We start from the raw sequence: 18,521 nt of genomic DNA, 5'->3' as shown, positions 1-18,521 counted from the left end.
ATTGTGATGATATATACATTGATAGTGATAAGGTTCCTTTTTCAAAGAAAATGATAATCTTGTTTCATTATTGGTACTTTCTAAATGTATAGAAGGGAAGATCTTGTGTCATTAGATTCCGGCATGAGTTATTCTATTCTTTCATTTTTCTTTATTTGTAAGTTGATGGCTTGATGCCATGATGGTTATATATTAAAGTACAGGATGAATGATAAGCATCAAGTTTTCTTTTCTTTTATTTTTATTTTTATTTTTCGATTATTAATATTCTTAATACTTTATACATATATATTCTTTGTTTCAAGTTGAGTTGCCATGCATGTTTGATTGAAACTATGTTTGACCCCAAAAAAAATGAACTAATAGAATTACAATTTTACTATACTATTTGAATAAGGTGACTACTTTGATAAAAATACTAAAGATATCTTTTTTTTTAAGACGTTTACATATGTTATAATATTATTAGACATTTTTATTAAATCGATTAATAATTTATTTTTTAACAAATCAGAATAAAATTAATTTATTATAGCAATAATAATAAATCTAATTGTTTTTATTATAATTATTAGACCCAATTTGATCCGATCAATTTATACAATTTGAATCGAATCATGTTTAAATATATCCCTAACTTATATCACTAAGTAGAAATATATGTCCAAATGCAAATGCAGTATAATAAACTATCATAGAAATTCCTAACAGTTTAACACCATGATATTTACATAGCCTCTTCAGTAGTTAGCTATCTTAAATATTTACAAAAGCTTTGAATTATCTATGATAATTTTATAAAATTCCACCATAAACATTCAGAATGTACCAAAGAATTTTGTTGTGTATTTGTGTGACAGTGAGCATCTAATGTTCCTTAAGATTTGTCATATCACGTGACATTCTCTTGTTGGCCTATATCCTTAATGATGATTTAAAATTTCATTTTGTTTAAATTATTTTGCCAATTACCTCAGCAAACTTGACTTTGATAAGTAGCACAATATGATATGTACTTTCGAAACGAATGGATGCTAAAGATTTGAGCAAATGCCATTTAGCTTGGAAACTCAATTGTTGACCAAAAATTGACAAGTTTGGAACTTGATTTACCCAAGAACATGATGAACGAAGGAACAAAAACTGCACACAAAGTCATGGTATATACAGGCTTACACAAGTTTTTTTACTGAAGGATTAGGCATAACCAAATCTTGCAAGTTTTCTATGTGCAGATATTGTACTGCAAACTTGACTGGGCAGGAGATGTTATGTTATCTATCTGAAGTGATAAGTTGCAAGAAAACACAAGACCTTATATTGACACAAACTTCAATTGCATCAGAGCATGTCAAGTTGAAAACGAAGCAGGGAATAAAACTCGACATATTAGGGATATAAGCAAAATATATCATACCGTCTGTTCTCTATATTAGGAGCGATCTGTCATCATTGTCCAGCACGAGATGCCACAGATGATACAAATCCTCCATAGTAACAGCATTAGATGTCTCAACTAGAATGTGGCCATACTTGCCATACTTGTGTAACAAAATCATACAGGCCATACTTGCCATCAAATCATTTTTTAACAATTCTTTCTTTCAAAATAAATAAAGAGTACTGGTTAAGTAAAACCATGGTCCTTCTACAAAATAACGATATAAGGCTTTTCTTTAGGCCTCTAATCTCTTTGACTGCTGGTGGTGGTAGTAGTAGTAGTAGTAGTAGGGACATCTGCAACAAACAGCACTTAGACCATATGGTAGCGAAGCAGATAAAGTTATAATCACAGTTTGAACCGGAAATACTTAAATGCGCTTACGCAAAGGGCTTATTTTTGTGTTAAGGGGAAAGTAAAAGGCACATTGGAGTGGTTCTTTCTCCGAAGGAGACAAGCTTGAACATTGAGGTGGTTTGGGAGACTGTATCATCCGTGTCCAGTACAGTGGAAGCTTTGGCTTCTTGTTTTCACCCGCGAAGAAGGGAAATGCTGAGCCCATTCTACCTTCAACTCGGAAGAACTGATTCGAAAACAAGGATTTTGGTTTGTCCTTCATGCGCACGAATGGAAACCCAACTCATCTTTTCCTTATCTTTAACTACCTGAAAGAAGTAGAAGAAAGCGGCAACACTGGGAGCAAGACGAAAGGATTGACAGAGATTCTCGAAGCTTCGGGGTGAAGTTGAGTGGGAACGACATTGATGGCGTTTAGGATCTGAAGTTGGAAATCGGAGAAAGGAAGTCTGAGACCGAAGTGGGTGAAGATGATCTCATAGAGGTAGAAGAAATCATGGTTATGATCATGGAGATGAAGGGTTGAGAAACAAACGCGCTCAGAGGGAGTGCAAGGTAGAAATGAAACAGTAGAGGGATCAAGTGCGGGTTGAAGGAAGTTGGAAGGGCTGGTGATGGAGGACTGTGTGTTTAAGACTTGAGGGTCCACCCAGTCCCAGTTAGTACCAAAATTTTTGGTGGAATTTGATTTCATCTTCCAATTAATGAACGGAGAGGGGGAATGAGGAGAGCGAAGCTGCGAGACGAAGAATGATTTCAGAAGGGAGTACGCATTAGGATTGGATTTGGGAAATGCAACAACCTGGTTTTACTGAGAAAGAAGCAAAGATTGAAGATATTTCTATGCATCTTTTTTAGGAGGGAGTGTGGTACATGTAGTTGGAATGTTGGACGCTTCTTCTATATGGGGAAAGAGTCGGGACTTCATGTTTGGTTTTTAGGAAAAGGAAAAAGTGATCGTATTCAATGCTCTGAAACTCCATACGAAAAATTGAAAACCTGGGACCATGGGCTGTATTCTTTTTTTTTTGGTCCATGACCATGGGCTGTATTCAATGATCTGAATTTTGTTTTCTTTTTGTTTTTGTCAAACCTGGGACCATGGGCTTGACCAGATCGAGAAACCGAACCCGACCCGAATACACTCAGAAACCCAGACTCGTTCATCTGGTTTCATCATTTTGCTGCCGTGGTTCCTCATGGTGGCACATTCAAATGTTTTTTCTACATACATGAAAACAGAGTGAAAATGTACCAATAATATCAAAATTACATCTTTACTCTTTATTTAATAGAGATTGTAAAATTTTTAAATTTATTCTTTTTAAAATCTCAAAACACATCTCTCTTATTCTTTAGTTTTAAAAAAAAATTATTTTTGTTAATAAAGATATATATTAAAATTTTAAAAACTAATTTAAATGATTATTTTCTCTTAAAAATAATTTAAATACATTAATAAATTATAATTTATATATAATATAGATAAGTATATTAATATAATTTTATTCTATTATAAAACTTTTTCTTATTTAAACAATTTTTTTTTTATTATTTAACGGATTTGATCATTTGACCTATTTTTTTTTATGTAGATAAGTATATTAATATAGTTTATACATGAAAAGTTAGGCTAAATTTATCTATTAACACGGTTCCATTCAATTAATTAAATTAAATTAAATTATCAATAAACATAAAAGACAATTATTTAAAGCTATGGTTTTTATTAAGTATACTTATTATTATGATTGGTGCCATTTTAAAACTAAGATGAGTCACTGATATCGTAGATGAGTCATAATTCGCTGTCATAAGCTAAACACTCTCCAATGCTCTGTGTTGTACTTGTCCTAAACCAAATTAGCTTCACTCAAAACTATTTACAAGAAAGTAACTTAGAAAAGTAAAACAAAATTATAATTTATATTTAAGAATGCATCACCTCGTAACGCTTTAATTTTATGGCCAAATTGTGTCACTTATTTATATCACTAAGTAGAAATATATGTCCAAATACAGTATAATAAACTATCATAGAAGTTCTTACATAACCTATTTATTAGTTAGCTTTCTTAAATATTTACAAAGGCATTGAAAGTTTAAATTATCTACGATGATTTTATAAAATTCCACATAAACATATTCAGAATGTACCAAAGAATTTTGTTGTGTATTTGTGTGACAGTGAGCATTTAACGTTCCTTAAGATTTATCATATCACGTGACATTCTCTTGTTGGCCTATACTCATTCGTTGAATTTAGTGCTAAAACCAGCATTTGTTCTTCTTAAACAATTGAATTATATTCAAATAATATATATACCTTATAGTAACATAAAATTAAGAGAAGGCTGGCTCTAAGTTATTGATTAGCACCTCTTTACTTTTAGTGATCTCAGGTTTATATCTCTCCTTCCCTATCTTTCAGTGCCATCTACATTGTTCATCGTATAACTAACTAACATATCTATGGAATAAATACAGGATTTGGTGTCCATTACTTACCTTATATTATTCTGCTACTACTGAGTATAATCTGATCTTATACAATAAAACAAAATATTTTGTATTAAATCTTTATTTTATAAAAAATCGGGTAAGCAAAGGTACTATTACTGTATCTCACATCTCCTTGTTTGAATAAGTGACACATGTGCTTACAAAATTATTGTCTTCAACTAGCGTTGATAAACTAAAATGCAAATTCAGATTGGCTTTAAAATAATCCTAAATTGGGAGGAGAGGAAAAATATTAGCATATATAAAAGAGTATTATGAAAATTTTTTGATTTAGCAAAAATTAGTTATAACTGCCAAATCTATTAGGTAGTTATTAGTGCTTTGTTTCTTTAGTTCTAAGTTAGTTATATTGCTATATAAATAACTACTAATTCTAAATCTTTGACACACATCAATAATAAGTTTCTTTTCAAATATCTCTCTCTTCTTCTCTCTTTCACCTTCCTTACACTTATATTATTAAACTGAAGCTAAGCTTAGTCATTTTCCTCCCTTTTTTTCGGGTGAATGAATTTATACTAATCGAAAAAAATATAATTGGATGGCACTTTTAATTATATTTGCAGAGTACAGATATAAAGTCTCATAATTATTCTGCTACTAACATATAAGAATGCTTTTTGGTATGTTTCTAATTGCTTACACAAACTACATCAGCTAATTCTACTTTAACTTTTATATTCATCATCCCTCAAATATCCGATTATAAAACCTCTAAATTCACATATTACTTAAAAAATTCAATGGATGGTTAAAATTACTAGCAGAATGCACAGGTGATATTTATATGTTGTTGTTATATGAGAAGCAGATAAATCAGAAGCTATTCCTAACTCCAAAAATAAAATGATAAGCCCCAACTGAAGAGTCTCTAGAAGTAACCACACCAAGACCATCAAACCTTAAAGCAGAAATTGATAAATTAAAAACAAGTTATGGAGGAACTGCAACATACCAAGAGGAATTGTGGCGAAAGGGGTCTGAGACAACTGCGAGCGGAACGAAGGCGTGGGACTTACTGCAAGATGGTGATGAGACAGGGAGCGACGAAGACAAATCCCGGAACCTGCTGCGTCTGCCGCCAGCCACGACGAGGACAAGAATAGCGCGACTAAGTGCTAGACCGGAGACAGTGAGAGATACCGGAGCCAAAAGAATGACGATGAGCTTGAGTGCGACACTAGAGACAGTGAGAGAGACCATAATCGAGTGAGGGAAAGAGCTTGGGCGGAAGAGCACGCAGTGAGCCACAGAATTCGAGCTTAAAGTTAAGGGAAGAGACTTAGGATTTCTGAACGACGTCGTTCATGCAAGTTAAAAGAAAGAAAGAAAAAAAGCATGACCCGGTCCAATTATGTAAATGGACCAAATTGAACCAGATCTAATGATTATGGTATGAACAATTAGGTTTATTGATGTTGGTTTTTTTTTAATCTTTTAATTATTAAACCAATTTATTAAATGCATCCAATCATAGTTTGATACCTAAGCATCCTTAAAAAAAAAGTCTTTTACGGCAACTTTATGGGAGTATACAAATGTTAAATTCCGTTTACACACCCTAAATTACATAGAATAAATAAAAGTATTCTGATTAAATAAATTGAAATTTATTACATCATAAAATTAGAAATCCAACGAAGAAGTTCACTAAATTCTTTACTCCATCTACCTTACCTTATTTCATAAATGCAAACATAGAATTTCAAGCAATTAAAACTCTAAAAGATTAAAAATTATTTTTTATTCTTTATTTCAGATTTAAAAAAAAAAAGAAAAAAAAAGGGTCAAATGGAACAAGCCCCATTTCATTGCAGACAAGTGAAAACACTCCCATGCAAAGTTTTCTCAATTTCTTATTCTTATTTTCCAATAAAGTTGCCATCGAATATAGTTTGAAGCAACCAAAAATGACAGGCATAGTACTACTACCCAGAAAATTTACAGGTATACGAACTCAAAAAAGTTATTTGTATTGGAATAGTTTTTTTTTTTTTTTTTGAACAAAGGAAGAGCACAAGTCCATTAATCCTAAAACAAAACATTCAATACAAAATTTAGAAGACATATGTTGAATCTGGATAGAAGATACATATAAAACACCTTATCAAAGATGGTAGCACACTAAACCTCTCGTGGAACCATGTAAAGTGGACCGTCATCTGCTTGACCTTATTCGGTGGTGGCAGCTCACCGAATAGGTCCTGAAACCACTCCCAGGCTGGTCGACCACCCTCAATGTATGTTTCAAACTCACATAAGCAACCACTCACAACCTCCCCATCAACAGGCAACCCAAGCTGAAAAGCCACGTCCTGCAATGTCACTGTGCACTCTCCAAAAGGCATGTGGAACGTGTGCGTCTCAGGACGCCACCTCTCAACGAACGCACTAACCAATGGCTCATCCAACCAGAACCAATGGCTGTTTAGACTGGCAAAATGGTACAATCCAGCCCTCTCTAAATACGGGATGATCCTATCATGCATGAGCATATTCTGTTACCGTCTCACACTGTATATACACCTAGTGGACTGCAAAAAACAGCACAATAAATGCAGGATACAATTAAATTCTCCAATCCATAACGAAATTTCCTATCTAATAATAACACATATCTTAAAAATGTCAACAAATTGTTGACCGGTAAACAAATTAATCCCTAAAACCTATAAATTAGAAGTCAATAAACTAGCGAAATTAATTTGTAAAATACTTACTACAATAGCACAAATGACAACAAACTTAACTTGTTAGATAACAACCACAATTATAAAAGTATTACAAATCTTAAACAATAAAATTCAAAAAAAAAAATTTCTTTATATTCTAACCTTCATACTATTTTTAAAACTAAAACTAAAAGGGACTAATCTATAAAATCCGTATATGCTTGCATTCATATCATTCTTCTAGCTAAAAAAGTGCTAAGCCTTAAAAAATACCAAAATAATTAACTAACCTCGTCACCAATGGAACCGGCAACATGCGCAACACCGTTCAATCGGTACATGCTCCTTTTGTCTTCTGCCATAATATCCCGCCGGAAGTCGCCCCTCAAATACCTCGGACCCCCTCTCAACTTGCTCTGACCTCTCTCTAGAATTTCCTCTCCCAACCTACAATTGCATAATCCGCGGCTGGTTCAGCAGTTTATATAGTCATGCATACTTAACGTAAACCGCTATAGCCTCTAGCGGTTTACGCACACATCCCCACGCACATAAACCGTTGCTGTCAGCAGCGGTTTATGACCAACTTCTCTCAAACATAAACCGCGATGGGCTGCCGCAGTTTCTATGCTGCACTTTTGAACAGAATCCGCTGCTGGCTCTAGCGGTTTCTGTGCAATTATAAACCGCTACTGCCAGTAGCGGTTTATATAATATAGTGAAACAATGTAATTACGTAACCATTTTTGAAACAATGCATTTGCGTAAATTTGGAATTGAAACAATTTAAAAACGTAAATTGCCCTAATCTAAAACTACTATAATTATGTGTGTGTGTCTGTGTTTTTGTCCCATTTTTTAATAAAAAATTGAAACTATATAACTAACATTTTAACAATAAAACGATTTATTATGAAACATTACATAATTTAATAAAATTTAATTGATTTTAAAAATGACTTTAGGTTCAAAAGTCACTCTAATTCATAATAATAATAATAATTGTAAGTCAAATTTTTCTAATTTTGATCGAACTAATTTAGTGCTTTTTAATTGGAGGGTGGATTGAGATTGAATTGAAACCTCATAATATTGAATCTTATACTGTTATTCATTTATTTATTTTATTTTATATACTTTATTTGCTATTTTTGCTTCTTCGATGAGTAGGATAATAGAGTCATTAATTGCCACGTAAACGGACCAATAAGAGAGTGACAAACCAGACGCAACTGAAACGACACTGTTTTGATGTCGTATCGTGATTTGGGAAAAACATGAATCTCACGAACGCAAACATTACAAATCTCTATGCTTCTTTCTGAGTGTTGAAAATTCCACATTTATCACAACACCACCATCACCAACACCAACCCTAGGGAGAAGAAAAGGACCCTCCTTTCACTCATGGCTTCCGTCAAAACCTTCTGGATTTTCTCTCTCGTTCTTCTCCTCCTCGCTTCTCCTTTCGTTCAAGGTCAGCTACCCCCCAAATTGTAGATCTAGATCTGCTTTTGAACTACGATCCATGCATGTTTCTGTTGCCATGATCTGTTATTGGATTTGTCATGGAAATGAAAATGAAGATTCCTTTCAACTTTTTCTTTCTTTAATTGCTACCCGAGTGGTTCTCTTTTCAGCTCCGGTTTTGAGCTTTGATCTGCTTTTAGCTCCGTTGAATTTTGACTTTTTGGGATTATGACCATTGTTGGAAATCGTGATTTTGTTTTTTTTTTTATCAGCTTTGTTTTGTTAATATGAGTCCACGGCATTACCCTTCTGAGGAATTGAGCTTTGGATAGTGAAAAATATAATTTTTTTATTATAAATTTTTTTTGGCACTTGACTACTGGCATTATATTTTAGGACCAATTATGGAAACATTCAGCAGCGTTTAAATAAATTTGATGTTGATTTGTTAGTGAATTTTTCAAAGCGAATTCTCAATTCGAATCATGAATCTCGTGAAGCGTTGACAAAATGTTATGCCACTAAATGAATGCTACATTTATCTGGTTTTGTTCATATGCATGGTTGTTCTGTTAGCATGGTTTTGATTATAAGCTTGATAGAGCTTGTATTTTAGTATTTTACTCTCTCTGTGATCTTTTGGTTTATTTGCTCTCATTCCCTACTGACAAATAACTTGTATGCATGTTTGTTTTTATGCATTCTTTGCTAGTTATTTCTTTTCTTCTTTGCTAGTTGCTAGGTGCCAGTCTGATTCAGATTCAGATGAATCTGTGGACACTACCACTGAAGAATCAAATGATATTGGCATCGTTGGTGATGATGTCCAAGATTTTGGTGATGCGACGACCTTCCCTGCTGCTCCTGGAGTTGATACCATATGTGTTTTTCCGAAAAATAGTGCAAGATGTAATAGTCATTCTACTTATCCCACAAAAATGTGATTTTCAATGTATTCTTTTATTTGTATTTTTTCAACTGTGGATTGATTTTATTTTATTTTTCATGTGATGCAGTGATAACAGCTGGAGAAGAGACAGAACTGCTTGTTGGTTTGAAAAATGATGGTAACTCAATAAACTTTGATACATGTGATTTTAGCAATGCAGTATCCTGCTTATAGATTTCTGTCCTACTATTGTTCATTTCATTTTTGTCTTATAACCCGCGTTTAAAAATAAACATTTCTTCAGTTTATGTTACATCATTTTTCTTAATAGTTTCTGAGTTCCCTGTTGTTAAAGGCCAGCATTTAAGCAATAAAAATAAATAAATAAATAAAGTTCTCATCCATTAGCTGATTTCATTTGTTATATGGACTGAAAACAGGTGATTCAAGCATGAATGTCATTGCAATTAGGGCTAGTGTTCACCTGCCGTTTGATCATCGTCTTCTTGTCCAAAATCTTACTGCTCAGGTAATAATTTGTCATTGAATTTGGTTATTTGCTTGCGTTCAAGAACTATGCTTCTGAAATTACTCTCAGTTTCATGCTTGTTTTGGTCATTAGGTGTTATGAACTTATGCTTCTAAATGATGTAAATGGTGGAGACCCTCAAGAATTTAGGTCAATATTGGGAATAAGGTTTTTATTTTGAAACTGAGAATTTCAAATACTCCAAAAATTAGTTCGGGTAGCAATACATGCAAACTTATATAATGTTGGGTAGTTGCAATTTTTAACACATAATATGATCTGTATTGTTTGGGTGGGTACACATAACTGACAGAAGGTGGAAGATAGAACAAAGTTTCGTTTTCTTAAAAGACTGGATTTTGATACATCTATTGTTTGATCTTCTCAGAATTTAAATTGTGTTATTTGGTATCTCTATCCAATGGCTTTTTAGCAGGTTTGCATATAAAATCTATGGATATGACACCTCTGCTGTGCCACCATCTGCTATATGCATAAAAAGAAAGAAGAAAAGGGAAAGAGGGGGGGGGGGGTTGATGATGGGGGTGTAGTTAACTAGTTATGATATTTCCCATTCCCTTTTTATTTTCTCCAGAGTCCCTTTTATCCCATATGGTAGCCTATCATTTTGAAGCTAGAGATTCAGAATACCCAAACATATCTCTGCTTTGACAGCTTTTCCAATTTTCTCCAATTCCTTTTTTCATCTAGTAGCTAATATGTTGTTGAAACTTTGTACCATGACTACATAGCTGACCCTCGAAAGGGCTTGTACCATGTCATTAAGACTATACTGATTCTGGAAGTGGTGGCCAGCATATATGATTTAAGTATAAACTTTTGTTGTAATTTCAGGTTTTCAACAATGGTACCGTGCCAGCTTCTGCACAGGCTACATTCCCATATGAATTTGCTGTAAGCAAGTTCTTGCAGGTATTTCCATTGTTTTGAAGGTCAATGCTACTTTTGCTTCTTGCTCGGAACATCACAAAGCAGTTACATACGCATTATACCTAATTATTTTTCTTCTGTGCAGCCTGGAACTTTTGACCTTGTTGGCACTATTTTGTATGAGATAGACCAGCATCCTTACCAGAATACCTTCTTTAACGGCACTATTGAAGTTGCCGAGGCCGGTGGCTTTCTTAGCATGGAATCTGTCTTCCTTGTTACTCTTGGAATTGCCCTCCTCGTCCTCCTGGGGCTATGGATTCATGGTCAAATACAACACCTATCTAAGGTATTAACAATCTCTCTACTTTTTCAAAAGTAATCCAATATTAAATGGATTGCTAATCCCAGTTGCAGTAGCTTCAGAGTTTCCGTTGGTCCTGATTTATCATTGGACTTTTATTTGTTTGTTCATTGCTAACTACCATATGTCATGAGGTCACAAGTCAATTCATTATTTGGAGAGATCATGTTAGTGTGTGTTGTTTTAACTGATATGGATGGTGTCAGATGTCATATAGATTGGCTTTTTTACGTTTTTTTTTTTGTTCAAGCATATATAATATTGAGAAACGAAGCTGATTATGATTTAAATTATAAAATAAATCTCTAAACTTTTTGTCTATCTCTCAAGCCACTTTCATACTCTTTCTGATAATGTTATGAATATTTTCTCAGAAAACAAAGAGGGCTCCAAAGGTTGAAGTTGGGACTAGATCAACAGATGCTTCAATGGATGAATGGCTCGAGGTTTGTATGAATGCCATATATATCGGATTCCATGTCTCCTGCAGCATTTTTAATGCATGCTCTAGGAGAATTTATAGCCACTTTTTTTTTCATTTATAACATTTTCTAGAAGTTACATAAAAAATCAGAAATCAGTGGCTGTGAATGTTCCTGTAGAACAAATTAAATGTGCTTCAAGAGCATGCAAGCATCTCTCTCTCTTGCAGTTCTGTTTTAAAGTTGTGTTTTTGTTATCCTCCTTCACTTTTCTTAATAATATAAAACATTGCTAAGCTTCTGAAATCTGTCCATTTCTGTTTTTTGACACCAGGGAACTGCTTATGCTCAGTCAAATGCAAACAAATCAAAGAAGAAGAAGTAGATGAACAAATACTTTCAAGTTTCAGCCACACAAGAGTCTACCATGGAGTGAAGAATCATGTAACTCAGATTAGATTGGAGAGTTTAAACTTTAAAGAGAGCATGAGGAAATAGTTTTAAAATTTAGGCTGAAAGTCCTGCCCTTCTCTGTTGTAGTTTAAAAGAAGTTTCTACATTTTTTTTACTTATCCCAATGAAGTTGAGTTTTTTTTTTCTAAGAAAAACTAACAGGCATATCCGAGTTAGGAAGGATACCACAACTTTTGTTTCTGTTAGAATTTTTGTTAGATAATGTTCGATTTCACTATATTTTCCGTGTTTACTATGGGTGGTGAACTTGGAATTTTGGTTTCTGGTTTCGGGTCCCTGTTTTCCCGTTTTACATTCCTTAATCATTATTATAGGCAACTGACATGGCATGTAATAGTTTCTTCTGAATATGAATACTGGTGGTTGTGTACTTTGAAAAAGCTCGTAGTAGACACTATCAGTATACTAAAAGTTGTGAGACAAAAATTTGCCTAAATGTTAACATGGGTCACATTATTTTAAAGTTGAGATCTTAATGGATTATTTTTAATTCAAATTGACTTATCCTCCAGTTTTAGAACCTGAAATGAAAATTACATCTAACTATTATCATGTGCTATACTTGAGCTTATATTTAATAAATGCCGTTCATAGTAGGAGGCTTTAGCTACTTAGCAAAATTAATTTAAGACTATAAATAGCATAAGCAAGTTTAGATTCTTTGGAAAGTGATAGCCAATTCTATAGAATAATTCACTAGAAATTAGCAAAACGTCATAATTTTATTTCTATAATTGTTAGAGTTTTGCAATCCTATAACTATATCATATATCCAAAAAAAATCATAATGAAAAGATGGATCATAATTCATAATCATGGCAACAACGAATGTCTATGAAATATCTAAATAGGTGTACCTAGAAACTAAAATAGTGGCAATTATTAATTATAACAAGAAAAAATATATTATAGATTTTAGCCTTTTTATCTTGGAGAGTAAAAGCCTAAAAGGCATTTGAACCCTTATAAAAGACTAGGATATTAAATTATAGGTCTTATTGATTATAATAAAAAATATTTTTCAAGAATAAAAATTGTCTTTTTTATAATAGAAAAAAAAAAAAATACATCATATGCAATGCATACTCTTTTTAAAAATTTAGTTAAAATTGTCAACTTTATATTTAACTTCACTCTTCAAAATAAATAATTTTGTACATTATTCCTTACATAGCTACCTGCGAAATAGATAACTATACAAACCATGTATATATGCATAAATTAATTATTATAACATAATCTGCCTATTCTACCTAACTACTTTTAGAATTTAGTTTTTCAAGAGTAATTAACGAACAATCTAATTGTTTTCAATGATTTAAAATCTGATGATGTTATTACTAACCGTTGACATATAATAGAGAACCAACATATGACATATTTGATGACAATTCACATTAAAAAAAAAGTTACTATTTTCCCACTATTACATATTTGTCACGGAAGTAAATATTCTTAGCTTGTTCTGATTTCTTATAGTAAGACTGAACTTTATATTTGAATAAATTGTATAACACTTTACTTTTTAAAATATAAAATAAAATAAATTGTTAACCCTAAACTAATATGGCTCAGGTTAAATAAACTTACGATGGAAGTTACAAAGGTTTAAGTCTATTTGGTTCATAAAAAAAATTAGGCTTTGAATTTGGTCTCTAAACAATACCAATGTGTGTTAAATTGATTATTCTAATAATTTTTTTATTTTTACATGCACGTCACTTGTTAGGAGACCACTTTAATAGACACTAAAAATGTCCTTTTTTTTTTTAAAGACGTTTATATGTGTCATGTTATTATTGAACATTTTTATTAAATCAGTTAATAATTTATTTTTTAATAAACTATAACAAAATCAGCTTATTATTTATAGCAACAATAATAAACTCAATTGTCTGTATTATAATTATTAGACCCGATTTGATCTGATCGAATTACACAATCTAAACCGAATATCTTTAAATTTTTTTATAAAAAGACAAATATATCCCTAATTTTTTGTTTTGCGGACATTTAAATCCCTAAAAATTAAAAAAATACAATTAAATTTCTAAAAAAAGATTTATTGTTATTGTTATAAAAAAATCGGTTTTATTATAATTTATTAAGAAATTAAAAAATAATCAGTTCATTAATACGTCCAATAATAATGTGACACGTAAACGTCTTTACAAAAGAGATGTTTTACGCGTCTTTATGGGAACATCCCCCACTTGTTAAGTGTCATATAGCACCTTAAAATCGTAATATGTGACAAACTTTAATTTATAAGTGGACAACTATCAATAACACATTAGTAAAAATTTAACAAAAAAGACAACTTGACTCATTGTTTTTTATTTTTGAGAAAAATTTATCTTGCATATTCGTAATTATCAGGATACATTAACCGAAAATTAAAGAGAGGATCAACTTTACTCAATGTGGTATCTTTTAAAGGCTATATTGACTCATAGGTGATATTTCAAAAATCAAAAACATTTTAAGCATCAAGCTATTGTGGAATACAACTTTTGTAACAGTAGCCTTTTTTTTCTTCCTATCAATAGTCACAAGACTAAGGGCTATGCTTCACAAGGAATTATGCATCTTCCTATTCTCTCTTTTCTTTTAAGTGGTTCAATCATATTATAGTTGGTCAGCATAATCAACTACTTTACATGAAAAAATTTATACAGGTGCATGTGTGATCATGTTGTCTTTATTATGCTCGAATGCAGAAGCATCACTTTGTTCATAATCCTTTCTGTTATTCTCATAAAACTTCATGTGATACAGTTGATGAACTAAGTAATTAGTTGAAGCATGTGGTTCACGCCACCTCATCTTTTGGAACTTCAAAGTTGAAATTTTATTTGACCTTCGGTTGCCATTTCTCTTTTTTCTTAATTGAATTACCAACATTTGTCAAACATAATTTTATATTTGTGTATCTGTAAATATAAATAAATACAGTCTTAGTTAAGAGATTAAGTGTTAACTGGTTTAGTTAATTTCCTGTTATGTTATACTTTCTGTTTTCTGTTAAGAGTTGAGAGTAAAACAAATCAACCTTTTTTCACTTGTGAAGAGTACAAGAAAGCATAAACCGTTCTTTCTCCTTGTCAACACATTAAACACTATGAAGTAAACTTAACAAGTGACGAAATGCATTTATTAGAGACCTTTAAAGTAGGTTGAAACAGATGTTTGACATTAAGATACACTTAGCTGTATGGTTGAGAGTTCATAACACATTCAATGAAAGATAATGCCATTTGCTTTGCAAGGAAACTGCTACACATGCCCTTAATAATGTCTTTTTCTTTCTGTGTAATGTAGTCAGAAACAGGGTCCCTTGAACCATGTGATGACCTTAATTTCATTGTCGGTGAGCCTAACTTAGAAGATATACAATACCCAACATTTATATGTATATATATATTAAGCTTAGCTTATATGAATCTCAATCTTATCACACACTTACTCACCTTAATAGCTTCTTATTAGTGTTACTGGGAACTGTGACATTATTGCAGTTCCATCAATATAATGCAGATTTTCACTTGGCATCAAGGAGCACTTGTGTGCTTCTTGTTGTCAGTGCTTTTTTTGGGTCTTGGATTTTGCCATGGAGACCAAAGTACATTGGAGGTAGTTGGAATTGGAGAATGCACAGATTGCAAGGAGAATAATATTAACATAGAACAAGCATTTTCTGGTATACACAGTTATTAATACTATCTTATATTATACTATCTTATATATTCATACCAATTTTAGTGTTTTAGTACTTTGGAATATGTAGAGGACCTGTCATGTGTACAATCTTGTGGCATGTTCATATTTACTATAAGAGAGCAACATATATGCAGAATCTTATGAAATTTATATCTTTCAGGATTAAAGGTGAGTATAGATTGCAAAGTATCAAATGGAGACTTCAAAAGAAGAGGTGAAGGTGAGTTTGACAAGAATGGGAACTTCAAAGTAACAATTCCAGAGGACATAGTAAAAGATGGTGAAGTCAAAGAAGAGTGCTATGCTCAATTGCATAGTGCAAAAGCTGCACCATGCCCTGCACATGATGATGATGGTCTTCACCACTCTAAAATAGTTCTCACCAATTCAAAACTTAGCACTGTTGGAAAACTGAAGTTTTCATCAGTTACATGCCCTTCAAAATTCTTCTGGCCTTTGTTCAAACACCCTCTCTTTAACCACCCTCTATTCAAACACCACCCTCTTTTCAAACACCCTCACTTGCCTAAGATTCCACATATTCCAATTCCTCACAAGAAATTTCCACCAGTTCCACATTTTCCAATTCCTCACAAGAAATTTCCACCATTACCACCAAAACCAAAGATTTTCCATAAACACCCTCACCCTTTCTTTCCACCTATCTATAAAAAACCTCTTCCACCACCAGTTCCAATTGAGAAACCACCTCTTCCTCCACCAGTTCCAATTGAGAAACCACCACTTCCTCCACCAGTTCCAATTGTGAAGCCTCTTCCTCCACCTGTGCCAGTTTTCAAGAAGCCATGTCCACCACCAAAGGTCGAGAAGCCAAAGCCAAAGCCGCCTCCATTGCCGCCGGCACCAATAGTTTTGCCTCCCAAGAAGCCATGTCCACCAAAGGCTAAACCTCCACCATCACCAAAACCATCTCCACCAAAGACAAAGCCTCCACCATCACCAAAACCATCTCCACCAAAGACCAAGCCTCCACCATCACCAAAACCATCTCCACCAAAGACTAAGCCTCCACCATCACCATCACCATCACCATCACCACCATATGTTAAACCTCTTCCTCCACCAGTTCCAAAGCCATCATGTCCTCCTCTTCCTCCCAAGATTCTTCCACCTCTTCCTCCCAAGATTCTTCCACCACCTGTTCCAATTTACAAGCCACCACCAGTAGTTATTGGTAAACCACCATGTCCACCATTTGTGAAACCTATCCCTCCTATCCCTAAGCTACCACCATGGAAGCCTCTTCCTCCACTACCAAAGCTTCCACCATGGAAGCCTCTTCCTCCTCTTCCAAAGTTGCCACCTTTCAAGAAGCCTCCATGTCCACCCCTTCCTAAGCTCCCTCCAAAGTCCTTCTTCCACCATCACCCCAAGTTTGGAAAATGGCCTCCACTCCCACCTTTCTCTCCTTCTAATCCATAGTTCCATTTTGTTAGCCATTGTGCAGAACTAGGTTGTTGTTGTTGTTGGCTTGGCAACTTAATTTGCATGCATGCATGGTTTAATTCTTCATGTCTTTGTTTCTTTTCTTTCTTTGTGTATCATCAAGGATTTTTATGATGTATTTAAATGCAAATAATAAATTGTAAGCCTCCAAGGGATGTAGAATTCGAAGAGAAGGAATCATCATCACGAATGAAGGGTGAGAAAGTGGAAACAGAAATTGATGGATATATGTTCGATTAATTATTTGTACAAGCTTGCAATCAAGTGTATTAATTAATGAAGAACTTGAGCAGTATGATTAATTTGCTGTGCTACTCCCATTTCAGAGTAACTATCTTAGGAGAAAAAAATTATTGCTATTTTTGAAAAATAAAATGTTCCACCAATACCGAAATTCACAACATGTATGTACCAGAATATAATATAAGAACTAATTTACCATACATTTAAATTTTATTTAAGAATTTATTGTCTGACAATAAATTACTACGTACACGAGACGAAAAATTTTGTCCAAATATATAATTAATACATTGTTGAGAATTTTATACTAAAAATCTTACATCAGAATTATTTTACAATATAAATTTTTTCTGAAATTTAAAATTTTTTTACAAACTATACACCTTCTAAGGATATTGGTTAAAAATACTAGAAAAGATTTTTTTGATAACAAGTACAAAATAATATTTATTTTTGTTTCATTGTATCAAATATGTTGAGAAAGCCAAACTTTTCTTAATTTACTCTCTTAACCACTGTTGTTAAGGGCACTTTATACCCGAGTTTTCTTTATGGTGAGAATACAGTTATGGTTGTGTTTGAAAAGAGAGGGGAAAAAGAAGAGAGGATTGCTTTAATGGTTTAAAATTGAGATGAGAGATAATGGAAAGAGTAAAAATAGAATTACAGTTTATTTAAAATATTAGGAATTAAAGTAAATTAGTATTTTTAAAAGTTTTAAAAAGCAAAGAGAGAAAAGAATATTTTAATTTTAGAATTATCAAAATTATCGGCAAAAATATTTTTTAAATTTCATATCAATAAAATATCTTAATAATATTTTAAAACGTCACAAAAATAATTTAAAATATTTTTTTAATAATTGACAAACAACTTAATTTTGTGTCTCGTATAATATTTATATATTTAATTTAAAGATATATTAAAAAAGAATAAACATTTGATTTATAAATTTTTTAATTTTTAAATTTTTTTGTGATAATTAACAAAATTTTATTTTTATGTTTTTTAAAAATATTTTTAATAATTAGATATTTTTATCACGTCTTAAAAAGTTAA

At 32.5% G+C, this 18,521-nt stretch overlaps 2 protein-coding genes across 2 annotated transcripts; both read left to right on the top strand.

Moving 5' to 3' along the window:
• The first annotated feature begins 8,197 nt into the window (after positions 1 to 8,197).
• Positions 8,198 to 12,402, top strand: LOC112789214 (translocon-associated protein subunit alpha). Its single transcript, XM_025831016.3, has 8 exons — positions 8,198 to 8,470; positions 9,199 to 9,372; positions 9,480 to 9,530; positions 9,793 to 9,881; positions 10,737 to 10,814; positions 10,918 to 11,121; positions 11,511 to 11,582; positions 11,893 to 12,402. The coding sequence occupies exons 1-8, from the start codon at positions 8,401 to 8,403 to the stop codon at positions 11,941 to 11,943; spliced, it is 789 nt and encodes a 262-aa protein (XP_025686801.1). The 5' UTR covers positions 8,198 to 8,400; the 3' UTR covers positions 11,944 to 12,402.
• A 2,145-nt stretch (positions 12,403 to 14,547) lies between these two features.
• LOC112789213 (uncharacterized) lies at positions 14,548 to 17,521 on the top strand. The gene is made up of 2 exons (XM_025831015.3): positions 14,548 to 15,732; positions 15,913 to 17,521. Exons 1-2 carry the CDS (start codon positions 15,564 to 15,566, stop codon positions 17,193 to 17,195), a joined length of 1,452 nt encoding a protein of 483 aa, XP_025686800.1. The 5' UTR covers positions 14,548 to 15,563; the 3' UTR covers positions 17,196 to 17,521.
• Positions 17,522 to 18,521: the final 1,000 nt, after the last annotated feature.

The sequence above is a fragment of the Arachis hypogaea genome, chromosome 3, assembly GCF_003086295.3.
Source record: "Arachis hypogaea cultivar Tifrunner chromosome 3, arahy.Tifrunner.gnm2.J5K5, whole genome shotgun sequence".
NCBI lineage: Eukaryota > Viridiplantae > Streptophyta > Magnoliopsida > Fabales > Fabaceae > Arachis > Arachis hypogaea.
The sequence above is the reverse complement of the archived record's forward strand: the minus strand, read 5'-3'. Positions and strand labels throughout refer to the sequence as shown.